The following is a 14053-nucleotide window of genomic DNA, read 5'->3' on the forward strand; positions in this document are numbered from 1 at the left end:
TCACCCCCAGGCCTGCTGCAGGAGTCGGAGAGAGGTCTACTCCTGAGTGGCGGTCCTCACTGCTTCTCTCTGCCACCTCTTTAGGTGGAGGGGCTGCAAAAGTATGATCTGTAGGTCTGTGTTCTGCACTGCTTCTTTTGGGGCGATCCTGCTGCATCTTCTCTTTGACCTTTAACATTATACAACCTCCATTAGAAACTCTTATGGCTAAAAAGAAAAAGAAAAAAAAATGAATCTTCACTGGATTCATAACTACTTACTCTGATGCCTAACATGACCTGTTAGGTGATGAGATCAGACAGTGCCCACTTGCACAGAACACCCTCCATGAGGAAGGAGCTCCAAGTCCTAGATCCCCTTTGTCTCCTGTACTTCATTGAGGACCGTTCATGGTATCAGAGAGTCCTGAGCCTATTCTTCAACAGGACCCAGAAACTGTTTAGCTATTCCCAGTCCATTGGGCGGTCCTGAGGCTATCAGTCTAGTGAAGTACACCAGACATAGGAAATGGATACAGTGTGACAAGTGTTGCTGTCCTGAGGATATCAGCCTAGTGAAGTACACCAGACATAGGAAATGGATACAGTGTGACAAGTGTTGACAAGTGTTGCCGGGTATTAGAGATGCCAGGGAAACACTGTAGCTAGAGCTAAGGCATGGGGGGGGGGGGGGTCTCCAAAATGCTGTTCCTAGTGTTTTCTTTTTTAAAAAGAAAGAAGTAAGGGATCATCTCTTTGAAAACTTTAGTCTATGAAGTAAAAGTGAAAATACACAGAAATAAAACAGACATGGAGTAAGATAAAACAGACAATCAAGACTAGGGTGGGGGACAGGAAGCATCTCAGGCAGGAGATGAGCTCAGAGAACAACCGGAGGGACAGTGACCGGATGATGAGATACAACGGGAGGCTCAGCAGCACCCACTGGTCCAGGGCACTCCCGTTTGACGTTCGCCCTGTAATAACACTGAAATAGGCTCTGGGCAAAAGCGTGGGCAGGGCATGCTTGGCATCCACCCAGGTGCCATACCCCACCCCCGGGGTTCTGACTGATCTCAGGCCTTGTTCACAGAGTACCCAGGGTGTCCAGCATCCTCTGCACTGTGACCTCCAGGGTTCCTCCTCCATACACTCCATACACATGCCTGATGATATGCAGCAGGAGTCTGAGTGGAGCACCCTGGGGCCTTTGCCTTAAGAAGAAATGGGACTTGACCCACTAAGTGGATGCTTTGCATTTATAATTTCATTTTATTTCAACACATTCTCTTAAGAACTTTTACGCCAAAGTACCCTTTAGAGAAGAAAGGCTCCATAATGAGATTTTCAGTGTTTGGTCTTTTGTATCCAGATGTGACTTGCTTGGTTTGCTTTTCTTTGAAGTGCCGAGGAGGCCAGTGCAGAGCAGAGCCTGATATTTATTTTTATTGGTTTCACAGCAGGCTAACTTTTCCCAGTCTTTATCACCAGACCCAGAGACCAGAAACAAGGGCAGCGCAGGTCTGCACACTTCAAAATGTGCAGAGCTCTTCAAACGACGCTCCTACAGGGATCCACGGTAAAGATGAGGAGTGAGCGGCCGGGAGACCGAGGTGGGAAACAACAGCCCGTGGCACAGCTGGCGTTTTGGCTGGGTTCGATCCCTGTGTATAATCAGAGGGGCCCCTCTTAGCATTACTAGCCCCTACACTCAGTAGCACACCCTGTCTTCCTCACAGTGGATGCTTCTAGACATTGCCAAGTTTCCCACGGGGGAGGGGAGGGCTAGGTGGTTTGCTTAAGAACCACTGAGCATTCCCAGGCATCGCCACTCCTGAGATCTCTGGTGGGCTGCTCCATGGGTGTGCAGGGCCTACTTATCTCCTATCCAGGCCGCTCTGGCTGGTACCGACATCTTCAGTGTAGACAGCAGCAGCCGGAGCTCCTCTGCCTGGATGATCTAGTAATTCTCAAGGCTGCTTTTCCCTATTATCAGTGATCCTAAAAACAGCTCCTCTAGGGGTGTTTTTGTTATTCCAAAATCTGAAAAAGCAAGGAGGTTGCCAATCTCCTTTCTTTCTGATAAAATTGTCTCGGCTGCCACCTATCTAGAAATCTGAGATTTTGAAGCTCTGTGCTATTTCCCTTTCAAGGACTGACAACCTAAAACAGTGGTTCTCAACCTTCCTAATGCTGAGACCCTTTAACACAGTTCCTCGTGTTGTAGTGACCCCCAACCACAAAAATTATTTTTGTTGCTACTTCATGGCTGTAATTTTGCTACTGTTATGAATCATAATGTAAATATCTGTGCTTTCTGATGATCGTAGGCGACCCTGTGAAAGAATAGTTCAACCCCCTTAAGGGTTGTAACCCACAGGTTGAGAACCACTGACCTAGAGGCTATATTTTGGGATCTACATTCATTTACCAGGGGTGGGTAAGTTGTTGGTTGTTTTGAGACAGTCTCACTATATTGCTCAGACGGGCTTTGAACTCTCAATTCTCCTAGCTTGACCCTGAGTAACTGGGACTATAAAGCACAAACCATCATACTGAGTTAGGGTTACCAACTGATGGAGTCTTTGAGGAGGATTAGGCCTGTCTCTCTATTTTCTTTTGAAGGCCTGGGGATCCCTAGAGAGCTGCTGGTCTTCAGTCTATATTAGAAGCCCAAAGAAGTTGGCTCTAGTATTGGCAAAGTATGCTGCAGCAACAGGCTAGATAACGTGCCAGTGAGAGTGAGGGCAAGCAGGCAAAGAGTATTTTTCTTTTTCCATTGTCCTTTATCTGAGCTCCCACCAGAAGCTGCTGTCCACATTTAGGGTGGGTCTTTCTGCTTCAGATAATCAAGAGTCAATAGTTTTTAAAAGCCTCAGAAACAAGTGGATTTAGGAATGAGTTCAGCATTTATAATATCCCTCACAGGAGCACCTAGAGGCTTGCGTTTTAGCTGATTCCAGGTGGAGTCAAGTTGACAACCAAGACTAGCCTTCAGGGCAGGGCACTCAATCCTCAGCATGCTCCTGAGCCTCTCCCACCCACAGGACAGTCCCCTTGGAGGGACAGTAAGCAGCAGAACTGTGACTTTCCACAAGCCCCAAGGACTGTCCTGTTAGCCATCTTCCCTTCCAATAAAGTCAGGGCCCATACCCAGCTCTGCATAAAACTGGGTGTGGAAGTATCCACACCTGTAATCCCAGCACTGTGGAGGTGGAGGCAGGTGGAGGGAAAGTTTAAGGTCACTTCAGTTACCTAGCAAGTGTGAGGCTGGCTGAGGTTATGTGAAGGCCCCTGAGAGAGAGAGACCAAGAGGGAAAGAAGACTCTGAGAGGGGGGTGGGTTGGGAAAGAGGAGGAAAGAGAGGAGCCAGCACTTCATCCCTGCTGCTTTCCAGTGGGCATCTGGTGCTTGCCGGCTTGCCTCACTTGTGCCCGTGTGGCATTCTATGTATCTGCCCCTCTGAACAATCTGGAGTTTGTCCTAAGGTAAGGATTCGAACTCTAAACCACTGTGACCATAGGCCTGTAACAACAAATACACAGCAAAATTAAATAAGAATTACATTTTGAGGGATAAAATTTGGCAATTTGTATTAAAAGCTTTAGAGATATGTGTATTTTATGGCCTAATAATTCCATTTTAAGAGTCAACATTTCTTTTAAAAAGCCTCAGAAATAAGTGGAATCTGAAATTCAGCATTTATGGTATTAGTATGTATAAAATGCAAACATAGCCAATAAAATAGAACCATTAGAAGTCATACCTTTATTCACATAAGCAGCTTTAAGAACATTTTCTAAAAACAACTGATGAAAATGTCCGTTGTAACCCAGGCAGTGACATAATCATGTTGCAAAACAGGATGAACTGTACGGTCACAATTCTATAAAGTATATTACAATGTACACAAAAAGTAAACAGAAATAAAATATACCCAAAGGTTAGTAGAGTTGACTGCTGAGTAGCCCCGCTGTGGGTAATTTCACTCGGTGACTTTATGATAAAGTTTTAATTCTTTAACTTGCAAATTACAAAAAAAAATGCGTAAGACATTTTAAAGTTGTTTTTAAAGCCTGTGTGTCTCGTCCTAACTTTTTTACAAACTCCTTAAAGGACAGGTTGCGTCTTGGGTTTCTTCTCCCCTCTTTCTATGTGCTCTCTAGTAACAAGTGTTCTATGGTGTAACTGATAATCAGTTCCCTCTCTCTCCGAACCTATCCTACTTTCTACCAACTGCCGGAGAAAAACCCTCGCTGCGCCTCAAACACAGTGTAAGTTCTTGTTGTCAATCCTACCCGTTAGATTTAACGTTAACTGCTTCATCACAGTTTGGGACTGGTCGCTTTTCATCCGGTCTGTGCTGGGCTGTGCGTTCAGAGTTAGCCACTCCAGGGCGGGACCACCCACAACCTGGCAACTAAGGCAGGCAGGTGGAGCCCAATCGGATCAGGCCTGGGGTGCTTCTCATTAGCGTGCTTATAAGGAATCCACCAAACACCCCTTTCCCGGGCGGAGCGCTGTGGGGAAGGCAAAACCATGAGCCCGGAGAATGGCCCAGAGAGCTTCCTTTGGAAGCGCACCAGGTGGGGGCGTGGCGTGGGAGGGTCCTGAGAGGCGGGGCGCTGGGGGCGGGGCGCTGGGGGCGGGGCGCTGGGGGCGGGGCGCTGGGGGCGGGGCCCGGGGGAGGCGTCCCATAGCTCCTCCCGCGCGCGGCCCCTGGAGTCCCCGAGGCGCGCGGCCAGCCCAGCTCCGGCCCGCCTCACACCGTGCAGCCCGGGCGCCCTAGCGAGCGCGGGCCCGGCGCCGGGCCCGGGCAGACGGCCGGGGGCGTCTCCGCCGAGACTCTCTCTGTGGCCCCTGAGAGGCGAGGGCGAAGGCGAAGGCTGAGTGGGGCCGAAATCATGAACCGGAGTTTTCACAAGTCTCAGACCCTACGCTTCTACGACTGCAGCGCCGTGGAAGTCAAGAGCAAGGTAAGTGCCCGAGGCCCACCGTGGCGGTCTGCACTCGTCCCCCTGGCAAATGAATGGGGCACCCCGCGGAGGGAAACTGGAGCGGTGTGGGAGGCGACCGGCGTCGACAACTTTGGAGCTTGGGCGCTGCATGCCTCTGCGCAGGGTCCGTGGGATGTGCTCCGGGACCCCGGCGGTCCTCCCTGCTCCCTGTGCGAACACAAAGCCCGGCGGCCGAGGGCCAAAGGACAGTCAGTGCAGGCTCGGAACCCGCTCCACGAGAGCTGCTCTTTTGTTCCACGAACTAGAGACGACCCGGGCGCGCCACACGTTGGAGGGGAGGGCTGTGTTTCCGGGGCGATCTAGGAGCTGAGGCTGCTGGGTTTCGGGTCGTGGAGGGGTCTTTGGGGGCCAGAACCAGGAGGGGGGGCATGGCTGCACCGCCTGTTTGACTGTGAGGAGCAGACTGGCGGTCCACTCCCAGATCAGGGCCCTGGCCCAGCCCCCAGTTTGGCGCTGGGTACCAGACCCGGAGCCCTAGGCGTTCTCTACCCCCAGGCCCACACCCCTTAATCATACACACCTGGCCCAGATCCAATCTTCCTCGACCCAGCCCTGAACACCCTTCCTATCCAGACATCTTTCCCAGACGCTCGCCCAGCTTAGATCCTTCAGGTCCCTAGGGTGCTGGGACCCAGAAATTCCCATCTGGGCCAGCCCCCGGACCAGACTGCAATCCGCTACGGGGCGCGACCCCAGCGCAGACTCAGACCCCCTGGGCGCGCCTAGGCCCCTCCCGCTGCTTGTGCCTAGGCAGAGCGTGCCCGAACTTGCTGGTCGCCTTGTGTCTGGATAATTGGCTGATAGGATCTGGCGCTTCTCCCCTCTGCGGAGGCGGCTCCTTCCCTGCAGACGCTTTAGTCTGGGAGGGTCTACAGTGTGGACCCTGCAGGATGGAGAAGGAGCTGCTGCTGCTCCGGGTCAGGTGGGAGAAGTCCCTCGAGGCTTTAACTGACTAGGAGATAAGTAGCCTAGTTTATGTGGTGTTCTGGGTGAAGAAGGCGGGGCTGCCAAAATGGTCCAGGTCACCAAGGGTGAGTTCTCACCAATGCTTCTTATGGGCCTAAGGCCTGTGATCCATTCGTCTGGTCTCCAGGGAGGTGGTGCATCGTTGGACTACTGACCAGCCCCAATGAGTCTTTTGGTGTTAGATTTTCAGGGTGTCTGTAGAGGACCAGGGAAGGAGCAGTCCCTCAGCAGCAACAGCGGGGCATCATCGCAGACTCCCTGTGATGAATTGCAGGGGCTCCTCATTTGGGGACTCTCTTCCTTTAATGAGACCCTGCTTCCAAATGCTAATTCCATGACCCTTGCCCCACACCCATCCCTTCTGTTGCCCAGGAGTGCTCCCAAACTCCCGAATTCATAGAGCTGTGAAGTTAGGACCTTCAGTCCAGTCGGAGGTTGAAACGATTGCCCATTTCTTCAGCGCTGCAATATGGCAGCCACTCCATTTCCTTAAACTTTTTTTGAGATGATTGTACATTCACAAGTTGCTGCCAAAGAGAATACTGAAATCTGAGGTCACTTTGCCCAGCCTACTATGATATTGACCTCTTGTGTGAGTAGATGGGATCTTACTAGGGTTTTTGTGTACTCGCTTGTGTGCGCACACAGGTGTGCACACTTGTGTGACCGCCAACACAGCGAAGGTTCAGAGCCATCCCTCACACAGGATCCTTCCTGACCACCGAGTGTGGACTGATTAGTACTAAACACTCAATTCTGGTGCTCGGCAGCTCTGCGTGGCACAGCACATTATCAAACTCAAAATGAGGCTGTGGGACAGATCTGGAGGAAATGCCCTCACCAGGCCTTATCCTGCAGTTCTGGGCTGTGGTCCATGCAGGCTGTTAGGGGAGGAGAGGCCACCTGCCTTTATTTCCTGGAGTGTTAGCCCAACTGCCTTGTCCAGCTCTGCTTAGTAGAGAAATGCTACCCCCTGGCTTTGAGCTCAGATGCTGTCTTGAGTGGAGTACATGGCGAAGCTGAAGTTTGTTTGAACTTGAGGGACATTGGAGGGCCCACACTGACTGAGGCAGCACTGGGATGGCTGTGGCACACCCCCCACCCCACAACTTGGCATACTCATTGTTTGTCCAGAATGTCCCGTGCGGCTCTTCCCTCCAGGCCTTCCCACACTCCTCCCACTTTGTAGTTGATATGTGTGACTGTGGTGTCCATCTCTGCAGGGAAGGGCTTTTGTCACACTGCTGGAGGCAGGACTTCATATCAGCGAGGACTTCATGCAACCTGACTGTAGAACTACCCTACCGTGGTTTTGCTTGGCGAAATGGCAGCCTGGGAGCTAAGCGCACCCGAGTTTTGCCACCTCTCTACCTTCGGGGGTTTGCAGCAAGTCATTTAGTTTCCCTATCTCAGTCATCTCATCTGTAGCATGGGTGTTCTCTCTGAGCCGCTCGCCTCCCGAGATGGAATGTAGCAGTGGGGGTGAGGGCATGTTGGAAACCTCAGCACACCCACAGTCATGAGGATCCAGCACCACAGATCAAGGTCCTGCAGCACTGTAAGATGCCTGGCCTGAAAATCGCCACACATCCTTCCCAAACTGGGATCCTCCGTCATCTGCCACAGCTGGCCAGTTCCTGGGCGTGCTGGGTGTGTATACAGAGGGCACAGGTTCTTGGCCTGGTGGCTGTCCCCCATTTGATGTCCCCCTACCCTTCCCTGAAATCTTTAATCTAGCTCATCATCTCTGCCTCTCCAGAGCATGCGCACTTCTGACTTCCTGCTTCTGCCTGCCCTTCTCTCTCCTTTGGCTTTTACCTCTCCCCTCATAAGACCTGCAGCCAGAAGGGAGAGACTGAAGATGCATAGGAAAGCTTGTTTCAGACTGAAGGAAGAAGGGCAAACACCTAGCTGCTTTGAAGAATAGCAAGAAGGCCACTGCTGTTGGATTGGGGACTGGGCGGAGGCAGTGTCAGAGGGTACAGTTTTCATCCATCATGTCCTAAGTCAAGCCTTTTGCCTCCTTGGTATCATCAGCCATACTACCATCTGCTTGAAAAACCTGAAAGGAATAACAGGCCCTCCCACCTCAGGAGCGTCTCAACTCCAGAATTAAATGAGTTATGCTTCTAGGTTCTTTTCTACACTGTGTGGTGTCAGTTCACACCTGGCTTGGCCTGGGCCCCTAAACAAGAGTCTGTGGTTTCCCCCACTTGAGAGGCTTCTCCTAGACTGTCCCCCTTCTGCGAAGCCATTCTGAAGGGTACCACACCAAACCAGGCTCGCCCTGACCCCTTCTCTCCTAGTTTTAAGGCATCCATCTGATGGCCGCTCTGTATTCAGTTTTCCGTTTTGTTCGTGCCCCCTAAAGACAGTTGAAGCTGGGTGAGGGGTAAATACCTCTGGGGATTCTGTCTGCAGACGACCTTCTCTTAAATGTTGCCTCATGGCCTTCTGATGGCACATGCATGTGTGCACTCATCACATTATGGTTTCTAAAATTAGGATCACAAAGACATATTATATAGTCTACTTCCAGTCTGGCAATATATTATAAATGTTTCTTCATGTCATTAATATTTTTAGAAGACTTTTTTTTTTTTTTTTTTTTTTTTGGTTTTTCGAGACAGGGTTTCTCTGTGTAGCTTTGTGCCTTTCCTGGAACTCACTTGGTAGCCCAGGCTGGCCTTGAACTCACAGAGATCCGCCTGGCTCTGCCTCCCTAGTGCTGGGATTAAAGGCGTGCGCCACCACCGCCCGGCTTTAGAAGACTTTTTAAAAAATGACTACATAGTATTGTTATATCTCATGTCTAAACCATAGTTAATTTAACCAATATCTTGTTTGAGTGTCTGCCTGTCTTTCCCATACTAAAGTGTGCTGTGAAACATATTGAAGTATTTATATGAAGCTTATATAAAATATACAACATAAGGCAAATGAAAGTTATTGGATGCATTAAATCAGTACAGAACTCTGTGTATTCAAAGTTACTTGAGAGAAAGATGAGCACATTTTTGCAGCTTTGAATACATAGTTAGTCAATGTTTAGGCAGATGACATATCCCAGTAGTGAAGGCACTTGCCGAGTAAGCCTGACCTCTCCAGTTCGATCCCCAGAATTCACATAAAGGAGGAAGCAGAGAAATAACTCCACAGAGTTGCTCTCTGACCTACACACACACACACACACACACACACACACACACACACACACACACACACACCATGGCATGCACACCACATGCATTCTCTCTCACACACACATATCACGCACATGCAATAACTTTTTCAAATTAAATGTTCTGAGAAATCTCTTCAGCTATCTTCTATATGCTGTTTGACATTGATTCACTGTCCTCTCCCAGTCCTTCTTTTCTCCCTCTTTCAAGCTCTAGACACTTTGTCATTCCTTCCCGACTATGTAAGTGAGGTGGCATCTTATTGTTTTAATTTGTACATTCCCTGAGATGTCAGTGAACTGGAAACTCACGTGTGCTAGCTTGCTCTTTGTCCATCTTGTTTTAGCGGCCTGGTTTTATCCAGTACCCTCTTCCCGTTTTCTTTGTGTTGACTTTTGGGAACTGCCTGTCTGTAGAGGGTCCCACCAAAGCAGGTGAGTCTGATCTTCCAGGTTCTCAATGGAGTTGGTGTCCTTTCCCTAGTATAGCCTAGCTCAGACATTAACCTGGGCCCCTGGGAGGGCGTGTGTGTGAGTAGCACCTCGATGGCCTGGATGATCATGTGCTGGCTGGCAAAGTTCTGCTGTGGACAGCTGGGCACACCGTGTTTTCTGTCAGCATGTCTCCTCTGATCCCCAAGATCTTATCTCTAGCTGAGCCTGTTGGCTGCCATGGCCCTGCAGGGACCCACCCTTCCATCTGGCATGAGACAGCAGGTGGGATGGAACCTGGGCCAGGCCTCCCTGTTGGATGGCTGAGGCCTTGCCTCCTGTGGGCCAGTTGAGAACTGCCTGGACACGGTTTGACTCACCTGTGTGTCAGCTACACCCTTTGGAGATTCTGGTTTGTTGTATTTGCACGTATGTGTTTCAACAGGTTCTGGGACTTGGTTTGAGAAGTTGCGTTCAGAAGAGGCTCTTGACAGGGACCCAAGTGGGATGTTAGTCTGGGGACCACGGATGGTGTCACTGCCCCCAGAAGGTTTCCCACCTTCTCTGGGTGTGTGGCTGGGGGCTACTATATCTTGCTAAGGAGCCAAGTCATTGCCTGGGACCTGGGGTGTTCCATATACTGGGCTGGGGTTCTTCCAAGTTTAGAGAAGGGAAGGGTGTCAGAAATTGGGAGATGGAAACTTCCAGGGTCTCAGAAGCTCTACCATCTGTGCCGTGTGTCTAGATTGGCATAGGAGAGGTGCGCCCTGGCTTTAAAGGGTCTCCAACATTAAGGAAGCATGAAATGACAGCAGCAGGACACACAGACAGCTTTGTCCAACTGACCGTTTCCATGACAACGCCACATGCTCACTGGCTCCCCACTTCCTCTTGGCCGTAAATCTGGGACCCAAAGGTGGCAGTGTTATACTCCTCTGTAGCCCCTCAACTTCTTCCCAGCACACTTCTAAGCCCTGCTCTAAGGCTGTACTGACACACTGGGCATGTAAAACATATGAGGTACTGCCCTCTGTGCAAAGGGTCCCATTCTAAAGCATTTAACACTTATTTAACATATCCAACGCATGTGTGAAATATGTGCCAGACATGGTTCCAAATACGTTGACATTACAAGAAGACATTCATTAGTCCCCATCATGACCCATAAAATAGGCTCTCCTATCACCTCCACTATGCACAAGGGGACCTTGAACTCCTGACAGCTCCTTTGTCGTGCCCAGGCTCTAACAGAGGTTCTGAAACCCAATCGATGCCATAACAGCTTATGGCCACTAGTGGGGACGGCTCAGAGCTCTTCTTAGGGACTGTCAAGTCATGAAATCCAGACCAGGATGCAGACACCACAGCCCAGTTCCCCCATTTCATACAAGAGAACCTAGCTCTCTGGATGCTGGCACAGTGTTCTAGTTTCCCACATGGGGCGAGATGTCCCTGGTTCTCCAGGTCTAGAGCTCATGGAAACAGCTGGGAGTGTGAGTCCTTTGCTCTTAAGATGTTTGCTTTTCCTTGCACTGTGGAAGAAGGTTCTCGATACATATCCTCAAGGGAAACCTCTCTCCAGTGGCTAGCTATAAAATGCCGACCCTGCAGACACCCGGGGAGGTTTTTGCTCTCCTACTGGGCAACTACTGTGTGTCAGGGATGGAGACCATGTTGGGGTACAAAGACAAGACAGCAGACACCATGTCCGCTGTTATCAGCTGAGGGCAGATTTGGATGAGGTGGCATGTGGCGGGCGGGGTGAGGGGGGCGGCGTCCTTCATCCTATCATTTGAAGTGTCACCTGTCCCCAACCTCACATTAATGTGAAGCCAGAGATCAGCAGCCCAGCTGTCTTGTCACCGTGCCTGGCCTCCGGGAATGCCCTCATCTGTTCTTTGCATCTGTGGGGGTTCTCTGTGCCCGCTCTTGAGTCCAGAGCTCTTGGGCTGTTGGGCGCTAGTCTTCATGTTTGGAGTTCTTTACTCCTCCCAGGACATGCACATCAAGTTGAGCATTTTAGAAGACCAGCCCCGAAAGTCACTGGCAGGTCATCTCTTAATTGTAATTCAGCGTTAGCCTGCGAAGTTGTGCATATAGTACACATCCAAGAAATGCCTACTGATTGAGATGAGAAACAGATGGATTTTCCTTACAGCTCTGACTTCAGAAATGGCTTGTGGGACTACTTTAGAAAATGTACTTTCTGAAGGTGGCGAGCAGCCCTCCTGTGCCTGGGGAGATAGTTGATGCAGTGGACAGAAGGAGAACAGACTCTAAACAGCAGAGAAACTCGGGAACTTAAACATCCCTTTTGCTCTTCCTGCTGTTGATACCTTCAGGCTCCCATTTATGTGGAACTGTGTCTCCGAGGTTCAGCCTGACCCACTTGTCCATAGCAGATCCACCCAGTGCACCAGACCCACCCCTTGGGGATAAGGGGAGCCTTGCTTCTTCCTGCAGTGGGTGTGTTGGCAGTTACTTGAGGCTGCTTCCTCCTGACTGTGCTACCAGTAGGGTGGATAAACTGTTGTACTAGGCTGCAGGGAAGCTTGCTTTCTATACCTATAATGTTTGAAAGCACCCACTGTGCAGCATCTCATCTGAGTGCAGGGCCTCCTGTATGGACCACCTACATCCAGTTTGTGGCTTGTCTGCGACTGTGACCTGTCCAGTGACCTTCCAACAAACCCAGACTGTGCCAGGTGGTGTGGCATGAGTTAGGGCTAGCCCACCCCCCAAGATGTATAAAATGCTGATGCTGTGCGTGTGTTACTGATTTTACTACTTTTCAGGTTTTTGTCTGATAGGCCACAGTTCTGAAGTTCTGAGGAACTTAACTACATCTCATTAGGTATTTGTAAATGAAGAAAAGTCTGTGTTTTTTGCCGAGTTTTGGGTACCCACTGCTGATATGTGAGCCAAGAGGCTCTTGTTACGCTTCAAGTCGCCTCTGCACTTGGATTTCCATTAGTTTCCAGCAGTAGGTCATTCAGAAACCCCTGTGGTGGTGTGGCTGAATGTGACATGAGGTGAATGAATGAGGATTAGCCTGGGCCACATACAGCAGATCATAGGCCATCCTCTGTGATATTTATTCTTCACGTATGGGGAAGATTGGACCATCTTCCTTTGAAAATGAAAGTAGTATATGTGAAATGAAGGCTCCATAGCAGACTCACGCTTGGTAGTCCATGGGACCTGGAGAGCCAAGATCTTGCACTCCACCTTAAGTACAGGGTGAGCCTGGGTCTCCCTGGACGCGAGTCATACACACTTGTGGGTGTTGAGGCTTCATGTCTTGTGAGTACGTCGGAGCACCATGAGATTTCTTCGCTCCTCTTCAGAGTCCTGGCTGTTGAGTAAATACATGTTTGTTTTGTTTCACTTTATTACATTACTGTGCTTGTCAGTGCTAGATTTGACCTTCCATGATCATAGCTCTCCCTCTCTGCCTCTGCTTCTCAGACAGACTAGATGAGACAGAGGTGCCCAGGCCCAGAAACCTCCCCTCAGGTGGCTTTTTGAGGGAAACATGTGATGCTATAGAAAGACCCTCTGAGAGGCTATTATGAAAGAGAAATTTGAGGGCCACACGTGCTATTGTTTTGGGGTGGTCAGCTGTTGTAGAGGAATTCAGCAATGAAAGTAACGTTAGTATCCTGTTCTCCATGGCTCAAGGGCCTAAGCCACTAGCTGCCCCCACCCCCGGACAGCCAGGGTAGCCTCACTCCCTCGGTGTTCTGAAATAGCAGGGTGTTGCTATGGGACAAATAAACCTGTCTGCCTGCAGCATGGTCCCTTGCAAGGAAGAGGAGGTGCACCTGCTCCTGACATCATACCAGGCCAGTGAGCACTGTTGCTGACAGAGATGAGAAAGGAGAGAGACGATGTGTTTTCTCCCTGAGGTTGAGCCTGAGAAGTTGATATTGAGTGTTGGAGCCTGGATGGGACCATCTCATATGCTCAGTTTGGTCTAAAAACTATACACATGTGGTCCTTTGGTTACAGACGGGAGTATTTGCTGGAAGGTGACCCTAATGAGTCTGAGCAAGCAATTGCCTGACCTACCACTGTTTCCTAGGGTTGTGACCCTGTTGTCAGCGGGTGAGATGGAGCTGGAAGGGACATAGAGGTGCCTTTCTCAGCCCAGGCAGTAGTCACAGCCTGACCCAAGATTAACGCCTGGTGCTTAGTGGATAGAATCTGCTCAAGGAACATGATCAAGTCTGTGGGAGAAGCGATCACATAGACACACACATGTGCAAAGTCTAGGTGTCACCTACTCCAGCTTGAATGAGTCTGATGGTTATAGCCTTGGGTAACAACTGTGTCCGGCCTCATTCTGGGCACTTGGCATACAGGGTTCTGTTGATACTCAAAACACCTTACAGAGTATTGTTCTTCCACTGTGGCAATGAGGACCCCGAGGCTCAGCAAGGACATGAACTCATGACAAAACCATTAAGCCATGTGTG

General features: G+C 50.1%; 1 protein-coding gene across 1 annotated transcript in view; it reads left to right on the plus strand.

Moving 5' to 3' along the window:
- The first annotated feature begins 4723 nt into the window (after positions 1-4723).
- The window catches only part of Pard6g (par-6 family cell polarity regulator gamma), a 68511-nt gene continuing 59181 nt past the window's right edge, over positions 4724-14053 (plus strand). Inside the window, exon 1 of the mRNA XM_052742638.1 lies at positions 4724-4954. Within this exon, the coding sequence (XP_052598598.1) occupies positions 4883-4954 (72 nt within the window). The 5' untranslated portion in view covers positions 4724-4882. The remainder of the gene's footprint in view (positions 4955-14053) is intronic.

The sequence above is a fragment of the Peromyscus californicus genome, unplaced genomic scaffold (genome assembly GCF_007827085.1).
Source record: "Peromyscus californicus insignis strain IS unplaced genomic scaffold, ASM782708v3 Scaffold_17__1_contigs__length_78620276, whole genome shotgun sequence".
Lineage (NCBI taxonomy): Eukaryota > Metazoa > Chordata > Mammalia > Rodentia > Cricetidae > Peromyscus > Peromyscus californicus.